At 44.3% G+C, this 21,181-nt stretch overlaps 1 protein-coding gene across 1 annotated transcript in view; it reads right to left on the bottom strand.

Moving 5' to 3' along the window:
• The window catches only part of LOC122563751 (protein tyrosine phosphatase type IVA 2-like), a 129,099-nt gene that overhangs the window by 46,370 nt on the left and 61,548 nt on the right, over positions 1-21,181 (bottom strand). Inside the window, exon 2 of the mRNA XM_043717939.2 lies at positions 408-987. Within this exon, the coding sequence (XP_043573874.1) occupies positions 408-503 (96 nt within the window). The 5' untranslated portion in view covers positions 504-987. The remainder of the gene's footprint in view (positions 1-407; positions 988-21,181) is intronic.

Raw genomic sequence — 21,181 nt, 5'->3', positions numbered from 1 at the left:
TGGGCGGGCACTATTGATTATTCGGTTAATCAATTCAATGTCTTTCCTCTGGGGTTCGGAGTTTTCTATTAAGTCTGGTCCCAGTTCAGAAGGTAAGGCAGCATCACAGCTCACGCAGATTCCCCCCCCCCTGTATGTGTGCCTAGGATTTTAGCATTGGTTTGCATGGCATGTGTGGGTGAGGCTTGTCACGAGATGGTCATGCTCTGAACTCAGTTTCAAGTACAAAAGGTGAAATAGTTTGTCACAGTACCATTTGGTTTTTCCTAAAGCTTTATCCTCTCCTGCAGGGGCATATTTCAACCCAAAAAACCAGGGAATATTGCAGAGTACACTGAAAATATTGCATCAGTTTCCATGTTGATTAGATTATTTACACATTGGCCTGAAGATAACATTGTTTTTACCTCTGTGAACTTGTTGAGGGTAGCATTGGTTGGGTTGTGTGTGATGAGAAACCTCATACTGTTGAAGATGATTTCTACGGGGGCCGGGCGGTTCATTGTGGTTGCAACGTCAAAAAAAAAGTGTATTAAAAAAAAAGGGAGATTCTGAAGCAGCACTTTGTGATCCTTTTCGCTGTTCGTACTTGTGCTTTTAAAATTTCCACTCACACAACTGGACTCAACACAGTTGATGTGAAATCCAATTCAGACTGGCACGTTTTGGTTGGTGTCTCTGAGCAATGGTGCTTCTTACAGCATCCAATTGCACAAAACACAGGCAGATTTACCCCATCCAGGCTAGGTCATTGAAAGAACAAACGTCCTCTACTTCTCAAACTATCCAATTTTTAAATCCAGTATCCAGATGAATCCCAGTTTGCTGTTGGCACTTTTACATTTAAGATGATTTCCTCGTGGAGCAGATGAAATGGGAGAGACCTGGAGTTCACTTGTCCGCGAGGCGGCCGTGCTGTGCCTGGCAATAGTCCCTGCTGCCCTTCAGAAACTCCATAAATGAGCAACCGGAAATGCCACTGATTTTCTGTTGAAGAAAAAGACAAATCACTGAGTAAAGGATGACAAATAAACAGCCTAACCAAAACAATAATCAAGTGCTTCTAATGCAATTCATGGTGAAATGCTTTGCATGTTGATACAGAAAAACACTAAAGCCAAACATTAATACTTATTCCACATACAAAGCAACTTTTCGCATTCCTTCACCATCAGTTATGCATTTACTTTCTCCCCACTCCAATTCCACTACACAATTAGCATTCACTCTCCCCTGCACTCCCAAAAATCTTATGTAATACATGTCCAAACAATTAAATCTCTCTTCAGACTCAGAACTGCCTTTTTCCAGGAGTTCCTGATGGAATTTTGTCATGTCTGATGCTTGCACTGGTGAGAGATAAAAAACTGCAGAGGCTGGAATCCAAATTAGACAGGCAGAAGGCTGGAAGAACACAGCAAGCCAGGCAGCATTAGGTGGTAGAAAAGTCGATGTTTCGGGTATCTTCAGTACTGGGGGTTGGTGTGCGGGAGCTGCGATTAAGGGGTGGCGGGGCAGGGTGGGAAAGTGGGGATAAGTGAAGACGGGTAGAGGGTACAACCTGGTTGGTCAATGGGAGGAGTGAATCCAGTTGGTGGCAGGGAGGAGCAGAAAGGGCTGGGAAGGGAGTCAGGGATGGGAAGGAAGGTTATTTGAAATTGGAGAACTTAATATTGAGTCCTCCAGGCTGTAAGCTAGCCAGGCGTAAGATCAAGTGTTGTTCCATCAATTTGTGTTGGTGGCTCGTTCTGGCAATGGAGGAGGCCAAGGATGGTCATGCCGTAAAGGGAGGAGTCACTTGGGGAATTGAAATGGACGGTGAATGGGAGGTCTGGTTGGCCCCTGCTGGCCCAGCTGCAATGCTCGGTGAGAGGCAGGTGAGACAGAGGTTCACCTGCCTCTTTCAACCTAGTCGACTGCATCAGGTGCTTCCGATGCGGTCTTCTCTACATTGGGGAATAGTCCGCCGAGCATCACAGCTTCCATATCTGCAGCGTCCCTACAACCACCCCAGGTCCTTAAGACTGGTTACACCCAAAACGTCTACCTCTCCACCTCTGTTGCTGCCTGGCTTGCTGTGTTCTTCCAGCCTCCTCCCTATCTATGATGCTTTCACTGAGCTTTTGCCTGTCCACAATTGTTATCTGAGCTTGGCTAGTCAACTTAAGGGGACAGTCAGAAAATATGTTTGCCTTTACTTTTGGCAAGACAAACGTGACAAGATTTGCTTTGTCTCTTAAATTGTATCCCTTTATTTGCCTCCCTCAAAAGCATCTTAGCATTCTATAGGATTCTCTATTTCCTTGCCCAAATTGGTCATTCGCGATGTGAATCCTGGGTGTGAAGCAGCTTTGCAGCAATGTCAGAACCAAGATACAAGGAGTCACAGTCATCGAGAAATACAGCACAGAAACAGACCCTTCGGTCTACCACGTCCATGTTGACCAGATGTCCTAACCTAATCTTGTCTCATTTGCCAGCACTTAGCCCCATATCCCTCTAAACTCTTCCTATTCATATACCCATCCAGATGCCTGTTAAATGTTGTAACTGTACCAGGCTCCACCACTTCCTCTGGCAGTTCATTCCATACATGCACCACCCTCTGCGTGAAAAATTTGCCCCAATAGATCCCTTTCCAATTTTTCCCCTCTCACCCTAAACCTATGCACTCTAGTTCTGGACTCCCCCGACCCCAGGGAAAAGACTTTGTATATTTACCCTATCCATGCCCCTCATGATTTTATAAACCTCTATAAAGGTCACCCCTTAGCCTCTGATGCTCTAGGGAAAACAGCTCCAGCCTATTCAACCTCTCCCTTTCACTCAAATTCTCCAAACCTGGCAGCATCCTTGCAAATCTTTCCTGAATCCTTTCAAGTTTCACATCCTTCAGATAGGTGGGAAACCAGAATTGCACATAATATTCCAAACATGGCCTAACCAATGTCCTGTACAGCTGCAACATGACCTCCCAACTCCTATACTCAATGCTCTGTCTGATAAAGAAAAGCACACCAAATGCCTTCTTCACTGTCCTATCTACCTCCAACTCCATTTTCAAGGAGTTATGATCCTACACTCCAAGGTCTTTTTGGTCAGCAACACTCCCTACGACCTTACATATACACTAAGTGCACATGTCTTGCTCTGATTTGCTTTTCCAAAATGCAGCATCTTACATTTATCTAAATTAAACTCCATCTGCCACTCCTCAGCCCAATGGCCCATCTGATCAAGATTCCAATGGAATCGGAGGTGAGCTCCTTCACTGTCCACCACATCTCCAATTTTGGGGTCATCTGCAAACTTACTAACTATACCTCCTCTGTTCACATCCAAATAATTTTGTTCAATGACAAAAAGCAGTGGACTCAGCACCAATCCTTGTGGCACACCAATAGTCACAGGCCTCCAGTTTGAAAGGCAACCCACCACCACACCCTGTCTTCTGCCTTCGAGCCAGTTCTGTATCAAAATTGATAGTTCTCTCTGTATTCCATGAGATTTAACCTTGCTAACCATCCCCCATGAGGAATTTGTCAAATGCCTTACTGAAGTCCATACAGATCATGTCTACTGCTTTGCCCTCATCAATCCTCTGTTGGTTCTTCAAAAAGCACAAGTTTGTGAGACATGATTTCCCACGCACAAGGCCATGTTGAATTATACCTAATTAGTCCTTGCCTTTCCAAATACATGTAAATCCTGTACCCCAGGATTCCCTCCAAACACCAACATCAGGGGTGATTGAGTTTAAGAGTCATGAGATCTTGTTGCAGCTCTATAAAACTTTGGTTAGACCGCACTTGGAATACTGCGTCCAGTTCTGGTCGCCCTATTATAGGAAAGATGTGGATGCTTCGGAGAGGGTTCAGAGGAGGTTTGCCAGGATGCTGCCTGGACTGGAGGGCTTATCTTATGAAGAGGGGTTGACTGAGCTCGGACTTTTTCACTGGAGAAAAGGAGGAGGAGAGGGGACCTAATTGAGTTATACAAGATAATGAGAGGCATAGATAGAGTCGATAGCCAGAGACTATGTCCCAGGGCAGAAATGGCTAACACGAGAGGTCATACTTTTAAGCTGGTTGGAGGAAAGTATAGAGGGGATGTCAGAGGCGGGTTCTTTATCACCTTTCTTAAATACTAGCACCATGTTAACCAACCTTCAGTCTTCCAGCACCACACTTGTGACTATCGATGAAACAAATATCTCAACATGGGGCCCAACAATCACTTCCCTAGCTTCCTCCAGAGTTCTAGGGAATACCTGATTAGGTCCTGGGGATTTATCCACCTTTATGTATTTTAAAACATCCAGCAGCCCCGCCTCTGAAACATGTTCCACACATTGGCTGCCTTGCTGATCTTTCGAGGGAAGAAAGTGAGGACTGCAGATTAGATTAGATTCCCTACAGTGTGCAAACAGGCCCTTCGGCCCAACAAGTCCACACCGACCCTCCGAAGAGTAAACCACCCAGACCCATTTCCCTCTGACTAATGCACCTTACACCATGGGCAATTTAGCATGACCAATTCACCTGACCTGCACATTTTTGGACTGTGGGAGGAAAGTGGAGCACCCGAAGGAAACCCATGCAGAAACGGGGACAATGTGCAAACTCCACACAGACAGTTGCCTGAGGCTGGAAGCGAACCTAGGACCCTGGTGCTGTGAGGGAGCAGTGCTAAACACTGAGCCACCGTGCCACCCATGTTGGAGATCAGAGTCAAAAAATGTGGTCTAGGAATGAAGAATAGCTTATGCTCGAAACCTGGACTCTCCCACTCTTCAGATGCTGCCTGACCAGCTGTGCTTGTCCACCACGACATCTTTTGACTCTGATCTTTGAGGGGCCCTATTCTCTCCCTCTTGTTACCCTTTTCTCCTTAATGTACATGTAGAATCCTTTTGGATTCTCCTTAACCCTATGTGCCAAAGCTATCTCATGCCCCCTTTTTGCCCTCTTGATTTCCCTTTTGCTGTTTATACCTGACATATGCTTCCTTCTTTTTCTTAACCAAAAATTCAACTTCTCTCGTCATCCAGCATTCCCTACACCTACCAGCCTTTCCTTTCACCCTAACAGGAATGTACTGTCCATGGACTCTTGTTATCTCATTTCTGAAGGCTTCCCATTTTCCAGCCGTTCCTTTACTTGCGAACATCTGCCCCCAATCAACCTTTGAAAGATCTTGCCTAATAGCATTAAAATTGACCATCCCCCCAATTGTCAGTGCTCCCCCACTGACACCTCAGTCACCTGCCCTGCCTTATTTCCCAAGAGTAGATCAAGTTTTGCACCTTCTCCAGTAGATACATTCACATACTGAAGCAGAAAATTTTATTTTACGCACTTAACAAATTCATCTCCATCTAAACCCTTAACACGATGGCAGTCCCGGTCTATGTTTGGAAAATTAAAATCCCCCACCATAACCACCCTATTATTCTTACAGATAACAGATCTCCTTACAAATTTGATCCTCAATTTCCTGCTGTTTTTTTTTTTGGGGGGGGGGGGGGGGGAGGAGGAGAGAATCTATAATACCATCCCAATAAGGTGATCATCCCTTTCTTACTTTTCACTTCCACTCAAATATCCTCCCTGGATGTATTCCCAGGAATATGCTCTCTAAGTATAATCATAATGCTATCCCGGATCAGAAACACCACCCCTCCTCCTCTCTTTCTATCCTTTCTATAGCATTTGTACCCTGGAACATTAAACAGCCAGTCCTGTCCATCCCAGAGCCATGCCTTTGTAATTGCTGTGATATTTCAGTCCCATGTTCCTAACCATGCCCTGAATTCATCTATCTTCCCTGTTAGGCTTCTTGCATTGAAATAAATGCAGTTTAATTTATCAGTCCCACCTTGCTCTCTGATTTGTTCTTGCCTGCTCTGTTTTATTTGCTCCTTTTCCTAACAGTACCAGCCTCAGACTGATCTCTTTCCTCACTATCACCCTGGGGTCCCAACGCACCCCACACACCCCTAAGCAACCCCTAGCCTTAACCTTACTAATTTAAATCCTCCCAAGCAGCTCTAGCAAATCTCCTTGCCAATATATTAGTCCCCTTCCAATTCAGGTGCAATGCATCCTTCTTGTCCAAAAAATGTGAACCCTTCTCCCCTATACCAGGTCCTCAGCCACGCATTCATCTGCTCTATCCTCCTATTCCTACCCTCACTAGCTCATCGCACCAGGAGTACTCCAGATATTACCAACCTCCAGGACTTCCTTTTTAAATTCCTGCCTGACTTTCTATATTCCCCCTTTAGAATCTCATCGTTTTCCCTTCCTCTGTTATTAGTTCCAATGTGTCTGTCCATATCATACAGCAACACAGGACTCTTCAGTAGCATCCTCAGAAACAGCAATTTAAAATGAGGACATTCAGATCAATTTACTGAATCAACCAGGAGTCTAACTCTGATCTTTATCCTTTTGTTGAATGTATACAATTCTGCCATTATGGAGGCAGTGTGACACAGTAGTAGCATCTCTACCTTTGACGCAAAAGCCCCACCATTTAGTTTCACTGTGGAAGGAGTAATCATGACATGGTTCAACAGACTATATGACCCGTGAATCCTTCTGCCACTTCCCTATTATTCCAAAGAGAGAAAAAAAGGTGTGCTTGAAGAAAGAATGAGCTGAGCATTAGAGTGATACAGATTAAATGGAGTCCAGTGTTAACCTGCTGTCTCTTCACATATCAAGCAATAGATACTCCATAACAGCACAATGATAGATCTCACATCATGAGTACACTGTTGCAGTCATAAAAATCATCTGCATAAACATATTACTATCAAATTAAAAATAAAATATCAGCAACAAAAATATAGCTTGTTATGCTATAGTTTAAAATATAGCTAGAAAATCTGCCCATTTCTGCTGAAAACTCAAGCTGTTCCATAGAGTGGGTTTAAACAGGAAATTAAATACCTGTATTACTTTTCTTTGTTTTCAAAGTAGCAGCAGAATTTGAAGTTTAGTACAAATGACACTAATCATCTGTGGTGGGGCACAGTTTCACAGTTAAGCTGAAGTTCAGCCCCTCCCGGCACCCTAGCTCAGTGAGCTGCTGCACATCTGAAAGGCGGCTCAAGTTCTGCAATTACGTGGCAAGATCTTGTCTTGGTGCATGCATTCCACATACATACCACACAGAACCTTTCAGCGCAAGTTGTAAACTGGAACTCAGAGCTCTTGGCTTGATTCCATATCTCAAAACACCACAATTGTTGGGCTTTCAAAAGCCTCACAAACACTGGCAACAACAGCCTTCTACTCTTACACTACAAATGTGCTTCAGAAAAGGTTATGAGGATAAGTTTTCAAAACATTCTTCACACCAGAAGAAAATTTCAAATTAAACTGGACGACTCAAATGGGTCACAAAAGTTGAGCTTGAATTTTTACAGATCCTGGGATGCTGTGTGACATATTTGCAAAATGATTGCTTTACTGACTTTTAAAAGTCTTTTATTTTACAGCATGGTGGTTCTTTGAGAGTGAGTCGCAGTAAAGGGCAACAGATTTTTGATACTCCAGTATTAGCATGAAAACTGCTTGGATAACAGCAATGTTGAGCCCTTCTCACTATAAACTGGAAGTGGCTGGACCACAAATTTACACATCACCGATAAATTTTGTTTTCTTCAATAGCGAGAGCCATGCATTGTTTTTCTGTTTTCCTCGGGCTGTCGCAGACTTAAGTGGTTGCGATATAAATGGTCATTTTGCCTCCTCCCTATCCTCTTGCAAATCTAGAACATCCTGATTCAGCTATTGTAACCAGCAATTAAGGTTTTCTCCAGTTTCTAAATGCCAAATTGAAATCATGCAGGAATCCAAAGTGGTTACTCACAAGATTAAATTTTCACGCAAGGTTTTGACTTCAGTTATGTAGATAGACTGGAGAAGCTAAGGCTGTTCAATAAGAGGAAGTTATGGGGAGATGAGGGGCCAGGACAGAGTAGATAGGCAGAATGATTCTTAATGATAGAAGGATTGAGAATCAGTGGCCACAGATTTAAGGTAATTGAAAAACATAGCAATGGTTGCTTTTTAAAGACATTATTAAAGCAGCAAGTAGAGTCAGAGTCAGAGTCAGATGTACAGCATAGAAACAGTCCCTTCGGTCCAACTCATCCATGCCGATCAGATATCCCAACCCAATCTAGTCCCACCTGCCAGCACCTGGCCCATATCCCTCCAAACCCTTCCTATTCATATACCCATCCAAATGCCTCTTAAGTGTTGCAATTGTGCCAGCCTCCACCACATCCTCAGGCAGCTCATTCCATACACGTACCACCTTCTGCGTGAAAACGGTGCCCCTTAGGTCTCTTTTATATCTTTCCCCTCTCACCCTAAACCTATGCCCTCCAGTTCTGGACTCCTCGACCCCACGGAAAAGACTTTGTCTATCTATCCTATCCATGACCCTCAATTTTGTAAACCTCTATAAGGTCACCTCTCAGCCACCAACACTCCAGGGAAAACAGCCCCAGCCTGTTCAGCCTCTCCCTGTAGCTCAGATCCTCCAACCCTGGCAACATCCTTGTAAATCTTTTCTGAACCCTTTCAAGTTTCACAACATCTTTCCGATAGGAAGGAGACCAGAATTGCACGCAATATTCCAACAGTGGCCTAACCAATGTCCTGTACAGCCGCAACATGACCTCCCAACTCCTGTACTCAATACTCTGACCAATAAAGGAAAGCATACCAAACACCTTCTTCACTATCCTATCTACCTGCAACTCCACTTTCAAGGAGCTACAAGCCTGCACTCCAAGGTCTCATTGTTCAGCAACACTCCCTAGGACCTTACTATTAAATGTATAAGTCCTACTAAGATTTGCTTTCCCAAAATGCAGCATCTCACATTTATCTAAATTAAATTCCATCTGCCACTTCTCAGCCCATTGGCCCATCTGATCAAGATCCCTTTATAATCTGAGGTAACCTTCTTTGCTGCTCACTACACCTCCAATTTTGGTGTCACCTGCAAACTTACTAACTATACCTCCTACATTCACATCCAATCATTTATATAAATAATGAAAAGTAGTGGACCCAGCACCGATCCTTGTGGCACTCCACTGGTCGCAGGTGTCCAGTCTGAAGAGCAACCCTTCACCACAATCCTATCTTCTACCTTTGAGCCAGTTCTGTATCCAAATGGCTAGTTCTCCTTGTATTCCGTGAGCTCTAACTTTGCTAAACATGGGGAACCTTGTTGAACACCTTACTGAAGTTCATATAGATCACATCTACTGCTCTGCCCTCATCAATCCGTTGTTACTTCTTCAAAAAACTCAATCAAGTTTGAGAGACATGATTTCCCACGCACAAAGCCATGTTGACTATCCCGAATCAGTCCGTGCCTTTCCAAATACATGCATATCCTGTCCCTCAGGATTCCCTCCAACAACTTGCCCAGTTAGCTAGTATCTGGAATGCACTACCTGAGAATATGTTTGAAGAGGAATTGGATTGTTATCTGTGGGGACCGGGAAAAATGGCAGTCCTGCAGCAATAGATGAACTTCTCCGACAAAAGACCAGCATTACACGGTGGATCAAATAGCCTCCTAGGCAGTAACCATTCTACATTTCCACAAAGGTGCATATAACAATTAAGCCCCTACTTATACAATAATTCCTGCAAGTAGTTCAGTCTACACTAGTCAACAATCAATTAATTTAATCAATACTTAATTCTTAGTTTAAAATAATCCCACATCAATCAAAGACAGAAGAAGCCTTTTTTCTAATAATCTATCTTTTCTTGCCAATTCAGCAGAATTTTCATAAACGACTTTTTGATTCGTGCTTCTCAGTCCACAAAGTGACTTGACTCCTGGTCTGTGCTGGTTAGCTGATCTCTGCAGCACTGTCAGCTGAATTATAACTGGCCCCAGGAAAAATAGAAATTGGTCAAAAACTCTGGCACAATTTTATCCTGTGATTCGTGATGAGATGATAATATCACGAGACGGAACTATGGCGAATTTCATGATTCAATAATCAACAGTACATATCCTTTGGAACATTCAGAGTGGTCCCTAAAGGATGTCAGCAACTTCAGGAAAGGAAGGCAAATAAAACCTTTTAAAAAAGAGAGAACTCATATCCATAAAAGCAAATTACTGCCGATGCTGGAATCTGAAACAAAAAGAGAAAATGCTGGAAAATCTCAACAGGCCTGGCAGCATCTGGAAGGAGAGAAAAGAGCTGATGTTTCGAGTCTAACTGACTCTTTGTCAAAGTTAGTCTCATTTTGAACTCATATTTATGGCAGTTGATTCAAAATGGTGATATGGATCTGCTCTTTTATTTCACGCAAGTGGATATGTCAATGTGTCCAGAAAGGGTAGAAAAGAGAATACAACAAGAATATTTTACTGGGAGCAAGTGCGCAAATATTTAAGAGCATCTTAAATCTGAAAAAACTGATCTCCCTTTAGAGATACACAGTAAAATTGAAAAGGTTATAAACCGAGCTCTGAAAAAGGGTCACTGGACTTGAAAAGTTAACTCTTTTTCTTTATAGATGCTGTCAGACCTGAGTTTCTCCATCAAATTATGTTTTTGTTTGTTTCAGATCTCCAATATTCACAGATCTTCATTTTATTTATTATATTTGCATGGTCTGGCAGAAAAGTTAACCCCAACATTGAATCTAATCCTGGGTTTTTGTGAGGTAAAAGGAAATTGGCAACTTGCATACTGAGCGTGACCACATTCAGAACTTGAACAATTTTTGTTCTTAAAAAGCACAATATAGATGTGAGCAAATATGGGGCAAAACTGCAGGAAATCATAACTTTATTAAAAAACAGAACATTGTAAAATCACTTCAAAGACAAATCAGCAGCCTTTCATATTTAGTATTTAAATACTTTATCAGCACACTTCTTCCTTTCCACCAAATAAATTGTAAAACAATTAACGTCACTGATTATCAGCACCAACCTTCATGCGCATTGACCTTTTACATAAACGCCATAAAACAATGTCTCAGGAAGCCTGTTTCAACAAATTCCCAAATGAAGAATTTGGGCCATTTACTGGAATGCCATTTATAACAGGAATGCCATTTTTTATGCACTAGAATACTGAAAAATATTGTAATTAAATTCCTCTGAAGGCAGAGATCTATATAGAAGCTATTTGTCAGCACACTCTTGGATCTGAAAGGTGCCTTGCCTCAGCTCCCTTCTGTATGAAACAACGATTGTAAGCTGACCAATATTGCTGAAGCCTAGATGACAGCCTTGAGAAGGGATCATAAAATCGGAACCAAAATTATTCCAATGTAGGTGGTATCACCAATGCCCTGTGTAACTGTAGCAAGACTTTGTACTTGAATCCTTGCTATGAAGGCCAACTTGCCATTTGCCCTTTTCACTGGCTGCACTTGCATGCTTACTAATGATTGAAGAAACCTTAAAAATGCCATTGGAATGCAATCTTCTTGGACTGATATGCCAGTTCTTATAATTTCATAGTGACCTGATGTAACCTTTTACATTGGAATAATTTTTGGTTCCAAGGCTGGAATTGAACCTGGGACCCTGGTACTGTGAGGCAGCAGTGCTAACCACTGAGCCACCCTGCCACCCCTACGATGACATTAGATTAGATTCTCTACAGTGTGGAAACAGGCCCTTTGGCCCAACAAGTCCACACTGACCATCCGAAGAGTAACTCAACCAGACTCTGACTAATGTAGGAGAAAGTGAGGACTGCAGATGCTGGAGATCAGAGCTGAAAATGTGTTGCTAGAAAAGCGCAGGTCAGGCAACATCCAAGGAGCAGGAGAATCAACGTTTCGGGCCTGAGCCCTTCTTCAGGAATGAGGAAAGTGTGCCAAGCAGGCCAAGATAAAAAGTAGGGAGGAGGGACTTGGGCGAGGGGCATTCGAAATGCCATAGGTGGAAGGAGGTTAAGGTGAGCGTGATAAGGTGAGGGTGATAGGCCGGAGTGGGGGTGGGGACGGAGAGGTCAGAAAGAAGATTGCAGATTAGGAAGGTGGTGCTGAGTTCGAGGGTTGGAACTGAGACAAGCTGGGGGGAGGGGAAATGAGGAAACTGGAGATGTCTGAGTTTATCCCTTGTGGTTGGAGGGTTCCTAGGCGGAAGATGAGACGCTCTTCCTCCAGCCGTCGTGTTGCTATGGTCTAGCGATGGAGGAGTCCAAGCACCTGCATGTCATTGGTGGAGTGGGAGGGGGAGTTGAAGTGTTGAGCCACGGGGTGGTTGGGTTGGTTGGTCCGGGTGTCCCAGAGGTGTTCTCTGAAACGTTCCGCAAGTAGGTGGCCTGTCTCCCCAATATACAGGAGGCCGCATCGGGTGCAGCGGGTGTAGTAAATGATGTGTGTGGAGGTGCAGGTGAATTTGTGGCAGATATGGAAGGATCCCTTGGGGCCTTGGAGGGAAGTAAGGTGGGGAGGGGCACAAGTTTTGCATTTCTTGCGGTTGCAGGGGAAGGTGCCGGGAGTGGAGGTTGGTTGGTGGGGGGTGTGGACCTGACGAGGGAGTCACGGAGGGAGTGGTCTTTTCAGAACGCTGATAGGGGAGGGGAGGGAAATATATCCCTGGTGGTGGGGTCCGTTTGGAGGTGGCGGAAACGGCGACAGATGATACGATGTATATGGAAGTTGGTGGGGTGGTAGGTGAGGACCGGTGGGGTTCTGTCCTGGTGGCGATTGGAGGGGCGGGGCTCAAGGGCGGAGGAGCAGGAAGTGGAGGAGATGCGGTGGAGAGCATCGTCGACCATGTGTGGGGGGAAATTGCGGTCTTTGAAGAAAGAGGCCACCTGGATTGTTCGGTATTGGAACTGGTCCTCCTGGGAGCAGATGCGGCGGAGACGAAGGAATTGGGAATATGGGATGGCGTTTTTACAAGGGACAGGGTGGGAGGAGGTGTAGTCTAGGTAGCTGTGGAAGTCGGTCGGTTTATAGTAAATGTCCATGTTGATTCGGTCGCCCGAGATAGAAATGAAGGAGTCTAGGAAGGGGAGGGAGGAGTCTGACTAATGTACCTAACATTATGGGCAATTTAACACGGCCAATTCACCTGACCTGCACATCTTTGGATGTGGGAGTAAACCGGAGCACCCAGAGAAAGCCCATGCAGACATGGGGAGAATGTCTGTGTGGAGTTTGCACAGTCGCCAGAGGCTGGAGAACCTGGGACCCAGGTGCTGTGAGGCAGCAGTGCTAACCACTGAGCCACCGTACTGCCCTAGATGTGATTGGTCTTTAGATGTGAGCAATGAACTTTTTCTCAACATTGTTGAAAGCAGTTTTTAAAATTTGGAATATCAAATGAACTTGATGGTGCAGAAGATGATCATTTGTGAAATGATACCACTATTCTTTCCATTAATACTGATGATGATGATAAGGATCCATAAACCAGAGATGAATTATTCTGAATAATTTTTAGAACATAGAACATAGAAGAATACAGCGCAGTACAGGCCCTTTGGCCCTCGATGTTGCGCCGATCCAAGCCCATCTAACCGATACTAACCCACTATCCTCCATATACCTATCCAATGCCCGCTTAAATGCCCATAAAGAGGGAGAGTCCACCACTGCTACTGGCAGGGCATTCCATGAACTTACGACTCGCTGAGTGAAGAACCTACCCCTAACTTCAGTCCTATATCTACCCCCCCTTAATTTAAAGCTATGCCCCCTTGTAATACCCGACTCCATACGCGGGAAAAGGTTCTAACTGTCAACCCTATCTAACCCCCTAATCATCTTGTACACCTCAATCAAGTCACCCCTAAACCTTCTTTTCTCTAATGAAAACAGCCCCAAGTGTCTCAGTCTTTCCTCATACGATCTTCCTTCCATACCAGGCAACATCCTGGTAAACCTCCTCTGCACCCGTTCCAGTGCCTCCACATCCTTCCTATAGTATGGCGACCAAAACTGCACACAATATTCCAGATGCGGCCGCACCAGAGTCTTATACAACTGCATCATGACCTCAGGACTCCGGAACTCAATTCCTCTACCAATAAAAGCCAGTACGCCATATGCCTTCCTCACCGCACTATTTACCTGGGTGGCAACTTTCAGAGATCTGTGTACATGAACACCAAGATCCCTCTGCTCATCCACACTACCAAGTATCCGACCATTAGCCCAGTACCCCATCTTTTTGTTATTCTTCCCAAAGTGAATCACCTCACACTTAGCTACATTGAATTCCATTTGCCACCTTTCTGCCCAGCTCTGCAGCTTCTCTATATCCTGCTGTAACCTGCCACATCCTTCCTCACTGTCAACAACTCCTCCGACTTTCGTATCATCCGCAAACTTGCTCACCCAACCTTCTAACCCCTCTTCCAGGTCATTTATAAAAATGACAAACAGCAATGGTCCCAAAACAGATCCTTGCGGAACACCGCTAGTGACGGCACTCCATGAAGAAACTTTGCCATCAACTACTACCCTCTGTCTTCTTCCATCCAGCCAATTCCTAATCCAAACCTCCAACTCACCCTCAATGCCATATCTCCGTATTTTCTGCAGTAACCTACCATGGGGAACCTTATCAAATGCCTTACTAAAATCCATATATACCACATCTACCGCTTTCCCCTCATCAACCTCCTTCGTCACCTTTTCAAAGAATTCAATAAGGTTTGTGAGGCACGACCTGCCCTTCACAAAACCATGCTGACTATCCTTGATCACATTATTCCTATCCAGATGTGCATAAATCCTATCCCTTACAATTCTCTCTAAGACTTTGCCCACAACAGAAGTGAGACTCACCGGCCTATAGTTACTAGGGTTATCCCTACTCCCCTTTTTGAACAAGGGAACCACATTTGCTATCCTCCAGTCTTCTGGCACTACTCCAGTAGACAAAGAGGACATAAAAATCAAGGCCAATGGCTCTGCAATCTCCTCCCTTGCTTCCCAGAGAATCCTAGGATAAATGCCATCAGGCCCAGGGGACTTATCTATTTTCACCTTTTCCAGGATTTCCAACACCTCTTCTCTACATACCTCAAAGCCATCCATTCTACTTATTTGTGACTCAGTATTCACATCGACGACAATGCCCTGTTCCTGAGTAAATACTGAAGAAAAGTATTCATTCAGTGTCTCCCCAATCTCTTCCGCCTCCACACGCAACTTCCCACTACTATCCTTGACTGGACCTATTCGTACCCTAGTCATTCTTTTATTCCTAACATACCTATAGAAAGCCTTAGGGTTTTCCCTAATCCTACCGACTAAGGACCTTTCATGTCCCCTCCTTGCTGCTCTTAGCTCTCTCTTCAGGTCCTTCCTGGCTACCCTATAACTCTCAATCGCCCCAATTGAACCTTCACGTCTCATCTTGAGATAGGCCGCCCTCTTCCATTTAACAAGGGATTCCAATTCCTTATTAAACCACGGCTCCCTCGCACGACCCTTTCCTCCCTGCCTGACAGGTACATAATTATCAAGGACACTCAATAGTTGCTCCTTGAACAAGCTCCACATATCATTTACACTCTTGCCTTGGAGTCTACTTTTCCAAGCCACACATCCTAAGTCATGCCTCACCGCATCATAATTTCCCTGACCCCAGCTATAACTCTTGCCCTGTAGTACACACTTATCCCTCTCCATCACGAGAGTAAAAATCACCGAATTATGGTCACTATCCCCAAAGTGCTCACCTACCTCTAATTCTAACACCTGGCCTGGTTCGTTACCCAGAACCAAATCCAGTATGGCCTCACCTCTTGTTGGCCTGTCTACATATTGTGTCAGGAAACTCTCCTGCACACATTGAACAAACACTGACCCATCTAACGAACCTGAGCTATAGCTTTCCCAATCAATATCAGGAAAGTTAAAGTCCCCCATAACAACCACCCTATTACTGTCACTCATCTCCTGAATCACCTTCCCTATCCTTTCTTCAATGATTCTAGGACTATTAGGAGGCCTGTAAAAGACTCCTAACAGGGTGACCTCACCTTTCCTATTCCTAACCTCAGCCCAAACTACCTCAGATGGCAAGTCCTCATCCATCGTCCTTTCCACCACTGTAATACTATCTTTGACAAGCAATGCCACACCTCCCCCTCTTTTACCCCCACCTCTGACCCTACTAAAACATTTAAATCCTGGAACCTGCAACAGCCAATCCTGTCCCTGTTCTAGCCATGTCTCCGTAATAGCCACAACATCGAAGTCCCAGGTACCAACCCATGCTGCAAGTTCACCTACCTTATTTCGTATACTTCTTGCATTGAAGTATACACACCAAGCCACTTTCCTGTTTACAGACACCCTCCTTGGAAATTGATGCCATGTTCCTAACCTCCCTACACTCCAGGCCCTGCACCCTGAAGCTACAATCTGGGTTCCCATGCCCCTGCAGAGTTAGTTTAAACCCCCCCCCCCCCAAGAGCACTAGCAAACCTCCCCCCAAGGATACTGGTGCCCCTCAGGTTCAGGTGTAGACCATCCTGTTTATAGAGGTCCCACCGTCCCCAGAAAGAACCCCAGTTATTCAAAAACCGGAATCCCTCCCTCCTGCACCATCCCTGTAGCCACGCATTTAAGTGTTCTCTTTCCCTATTCCTCGAATCTCTATCACGTGGCACGTGATTCATTTTCTGAATGAATTATTCAGAATAATTCTGAAGCAATTCAGGAAACTGTTTAGTTAAGTTTGGGTATATACGTATATTATGTTGGATGAAATTTGCATTGCTTTAATGCTGTATAATAAATTTTAGGGTATAAATTGCAACTGTTAGAGTTGCTGTTTTTAAAATTATTACATGGCAACAACCTTTTAAGAGCCAAATCAAACATTTTAGTTTCTCAAAAATAATTTGAGAAAACTCAACTCCTTGACTTTTGGCCTAAGATTGTGAATATAAAACTTTGAATGTTATGTGAAGTGAGAGAATGGTCTGTACAGTGCTCTTGGACATGATGGGTCTTAAAAGGAGTTCTATAAGTGGAAGGCTTTCTTTAATTGGTGAGTTGGAATAGTTTCCACCATAAAAACTTACTCAGATTTAAATACAACTATAGGCATGATTAAAATAAAGTGAATTTGAAATACACAATTTTTTTCATGTGCAAAGCATAATTTATTGCTGGAAATTAATGACATATGCAATTTTCAATTAGGCCAGTTATTTTGAATCCAAGTACAGTCTGTCTATAAACCACTAAAGGAACAGCAGAATTCTCTAAAATGGAATTAAAATAAGTTTCAAGTTTCAAAGTTGCGGTACACGTGAATTTCCGAATGTCATTGAAGCTGATTGACACAGCAGTTCCCAGAGTAATGTTTTGGTTTGTGCCTAATGTGCTATACTTAGTTCTTAGTATCTTGTGCTCAGGAAGCAGCTGACTAAGGAGATGCAGAAGCACTTAGCACAGCGACTCTTATTCCTGGAACAAAAATTTACTAATATCAAGGAGGTTTCTTGAACTAAAATTCAAGCTACTTCAAAATTCCACTTTGAACACAGTGACATTGGTATGTAGACCAGCAGATCAATAAATATCTAAACTTTGTCACCATACATGTATTTGCAATTTAACTCCTCGATTTAGAACAACATAAAATAGTACAGCACAGTACAGGCCCTTCAGCCCTCGATGCTGTGCCAAGCTTTTATCCCACTCTCAGATCAAACTAACACTACATACCCTTCATTTTACTATCATCCATGTCCCAATGTATCTGACTCTACCACCACTGCAGCAGTGCATTCCATACACCCACCTCTCTCCAAGTAAAGAACCTACCTCTGGCTTCACCCCTAAGCCTTCCTCCAATCACCTTAAAATTATGTTACCTCATGAAAGCCATTTCCACACTGGGAAAAAGTCTCTGGCTAACCACTCTATCAATGCCCCTCATCATCTTGTACATCTCTATCTAGTCACCTCTCATCCTTCTTTGCTCCAGTAATAAAAGCCCTAGCTCCCTCAACTTTTCTTCATAAGACATGCCCTTCAGTCCAGACAGCATCCTGGCAAATCTCCTTTGCACACTCTCTAAAGCTTCCACATTCTTCCAATAATGGAGGTGACCAGAACTGAACACAATATTCCAAGTGCGGTCTAACCAGGGCTCTACAGAGATGCATAGTAACCTCACAGCTCTTAAACTCAATCCCACTGCTAATGAAAGCCAACACACCGTACGCCTTAACAACCTTCAAAACTTGGGTTGCAATTTTCAGAGATCTACGGTTGGGGACCCCAAGATTCCTCTGTTCCTCCATACTGCTAAGAATCCTGTCCTTAACCCTATAACCTGCATTCAAATTCAACCTTGCAAAATGAATCACTTCATACTTTTCCAGGCTGAACTCCATCTGCCAATTCTTAGCCCAAATCTGCATCTTGTCAATGTCCCATTGCAACCTACAATAGCCCTCTACACTATCCACAACTCAACTAACCTTCGTGTCAGTGGTAAACTTACTAATCCATAAGACGTAGGAGTGGAAGTAAAGCCATTCGGCCCATCAAGTCCACTCCGCCATTTAATCATGGCTGATGGGCATTTCAACTCCACTTACCCGCATTCTCCCCGTAGCCCTTAATTCCTTGACATTAAGAATTTATCAATCTCTGCCTTGAAGATATTTAACATCCCAGCCTCTACTGCACTCTGTGGCAATGAATCCCACAGGCCCACCATTCTGTGGCTGAAGAAATGTCTCCTTATTTTCATTCTAAATTGACCCCTTCTAATTCTAAGGCTGTGCCCATGGGTCTTAGTCTCCCCGCCCAACGGAAACAGCTTCTCAGCATCCACCCTTTCTAAGCCATACATTATCTTGTAAGTTTCTATTAGATCTCCCCTCAACCTTCTAAACTCTAATGAATACAATCCCAGGATCCTCAGCCATTCATCGTATGTTCGGCCTACCATTCCAGGGATCATCCTTGTGAATCTCCGCTGGACAAGCTCCAGTGCCAGTATGTCCTTCCTGAGGTGTGAGGCCCAAAATTGGACACAGTATTCGAAATGAGGCCTAACTAGAGCTTTATAAAGTCTCAGGAGCACATCACTGCTTTTATATTCCAACCCTCTTGAAATAAATGACAACATTGCATTCACTTTCTTAATCAAGGACTCAAACTGCAAGTCAGCTTTTAGAGAATCCTGGACTAGCACTCCCAGATCCCTTTGTACATTGGCTTTATGAATTTTCTCACTGTTTAGAAACTAATCTATGCCTGTACAGGGGAACCTCAATTACCCGAATACCAATTATCTGAAAATCGGATTATCCGAAGGGGATCTCGAGGTCCCGATAGAAACATTACATCAAAGACGTGCTTCCAACAGTGATCGTGCCTTTTGTTTACAGTGATTAAACAGGCACCGTCTCCAAATGACCCACCTCCCGCCCTCTCTCTCTCCCCATACTTTCCCTGGAGTTCTACAGAGGGGTGCACCCGAAACCCCCCCACCCACCCCTGCTTCCCAGGAATAATCTCTCCAACGTGGAACCTGTCAAAAAGTTCCAGTAAAATGTTGTGTGCGCACGTTATTTGGAGACTTACCTGACGAAGGCAGTAGCAGCAGCAGTCTTATCATTGGTGTGCAGTCCGGATGCCGGGGGACGGAATGGGGGTGGCGGAGGGGAGGCAGGGGCTCGCGCACTTTGTCCTGGGGGGTGGGGTTTCGGGGGGGCAGGATTGGGGGGGGCGGAGTCACACAGAGTGTTATGCTGCAATCTCCTGAACGAGGACCAGACTTTAAAAACTCCGAGCCCCAAAGGAAAGACATTTAATTGATTTTCCGAATAATCTATTATCTGAACGAAATAGTGCCTGCCCATCTCGTTCAGATAATCAAGTTTCCGCTGTATTCTCTTTCCCAAAGTGCAAGACCTCGCATTTGCTCAACATTAAATTTCAGCAGCCATTTCTTGGACCACTGTCCTAAACTGTCTAAATCTTTCTTTAGTTTCCCAACCTCCTCATCAAAGTCATTTATGAAATCACAAAGAGCAGAAATCCCAGAACAGATCCCTACAGAACACCACTGGTCACTGAGCTCCAGGCTAAATACTTTCCATCAACTACCACCCTGTTTTCTGTGGGCCAGCCATTCTGTGTCCAGACATTAAACATTACATACAATCCTTCACACTTTTAATGGCTCTTAAAATCTGTGAATAGCCATTTCATTTACCTGCTCTCACAGGCACAGCTGCAGAATACACAAGGATGGTAGCTCAATTATGTAGTTGGACCAGTAATCTAGAGATCCGAACTAATGTTTAAGTGATGTACTCAAATCCAACCAAGAAGCCAGGAGAAATTTGATGTTCATAAAATTGGAATAAAATGCTCATCTCATTCATTATGATCATGAAACTACTAGATTGTGGGAAAAATCATCTAAATGTCTGGCCTGTGTGTTTGACTCAAGATTTGCAAAAGATGTAGATCCTGTTAGTATCATTTGAAACAGAGCAGCAAGTCACTGGGTTTTATCAAATCATCGACAGTAGGTGAACTTAGTAATCAAATAACCAACAGCAGAAGCAGCAATTCAATTTCCCTTCCCATCCCTTTCCACCTTCTGCAAAGAACCCCACCACCAGGGATATATTTCCCTCCCCACCCTTTTCCGCCTTCCGCAAAGACCATTTCCTCCGTGACTACCTGGTCAGGTCCACACCCCCCTACAACCCACCCTCCCATCCTGGCACCTTCCCCTGCCACCGCAGGAATTGCAAATCCTGCGCCCACACCTCCTCCCTCACCTCCATCCAAGGCCCTAAAGGAGCCTTCCACATCCAAAGTTTTACCTGCACATCCACTAATATCATTTATTGTATCCGTTGCTCCCGATGCGGTCTCCTCTACATTGGGGAGACTGGACACCTCCTAGCAGAGCGCTTTAGGGAACATCTCCGGGACACCCGTACCAATCAACCACACCGCCCCGTGGCCCAACATTTCAACTCCCCCTCCCACTCTGCCGAGGACATGGAGGTCCTGGGCCTCCTTCACCGCCACTCCCTCACCACCAGACGCCTGGAGGAAGAACACCTCATCTTCCGCCTCGGAACACTTCAACCCCAGGGCATCAATGTGGACTTCAACAGCTTCCTCATTTCCCCTTCCCCCCACCT

This window comes from Chiloscyllium plagiosum, unplaced genomic scaffold (assembly GCF_037043375.1).
Source record: "Chiloscyllium plagiosum isolate Xiang-an unplaced genomic scaffold, Cpla_swu_hap1 HiC_scaffold_30, whole genome shotgun sequence".
NCBI lineage: Eukaryota > Metazoa > Chordata > Chondrichthyes > Orectolobiformes > Hemiscylliidae > Chiloscyllium > Chiloscyllium plagiosum.
This window is presented reverse-complemented; position numbering and strand designations above follow the sequence as displayed.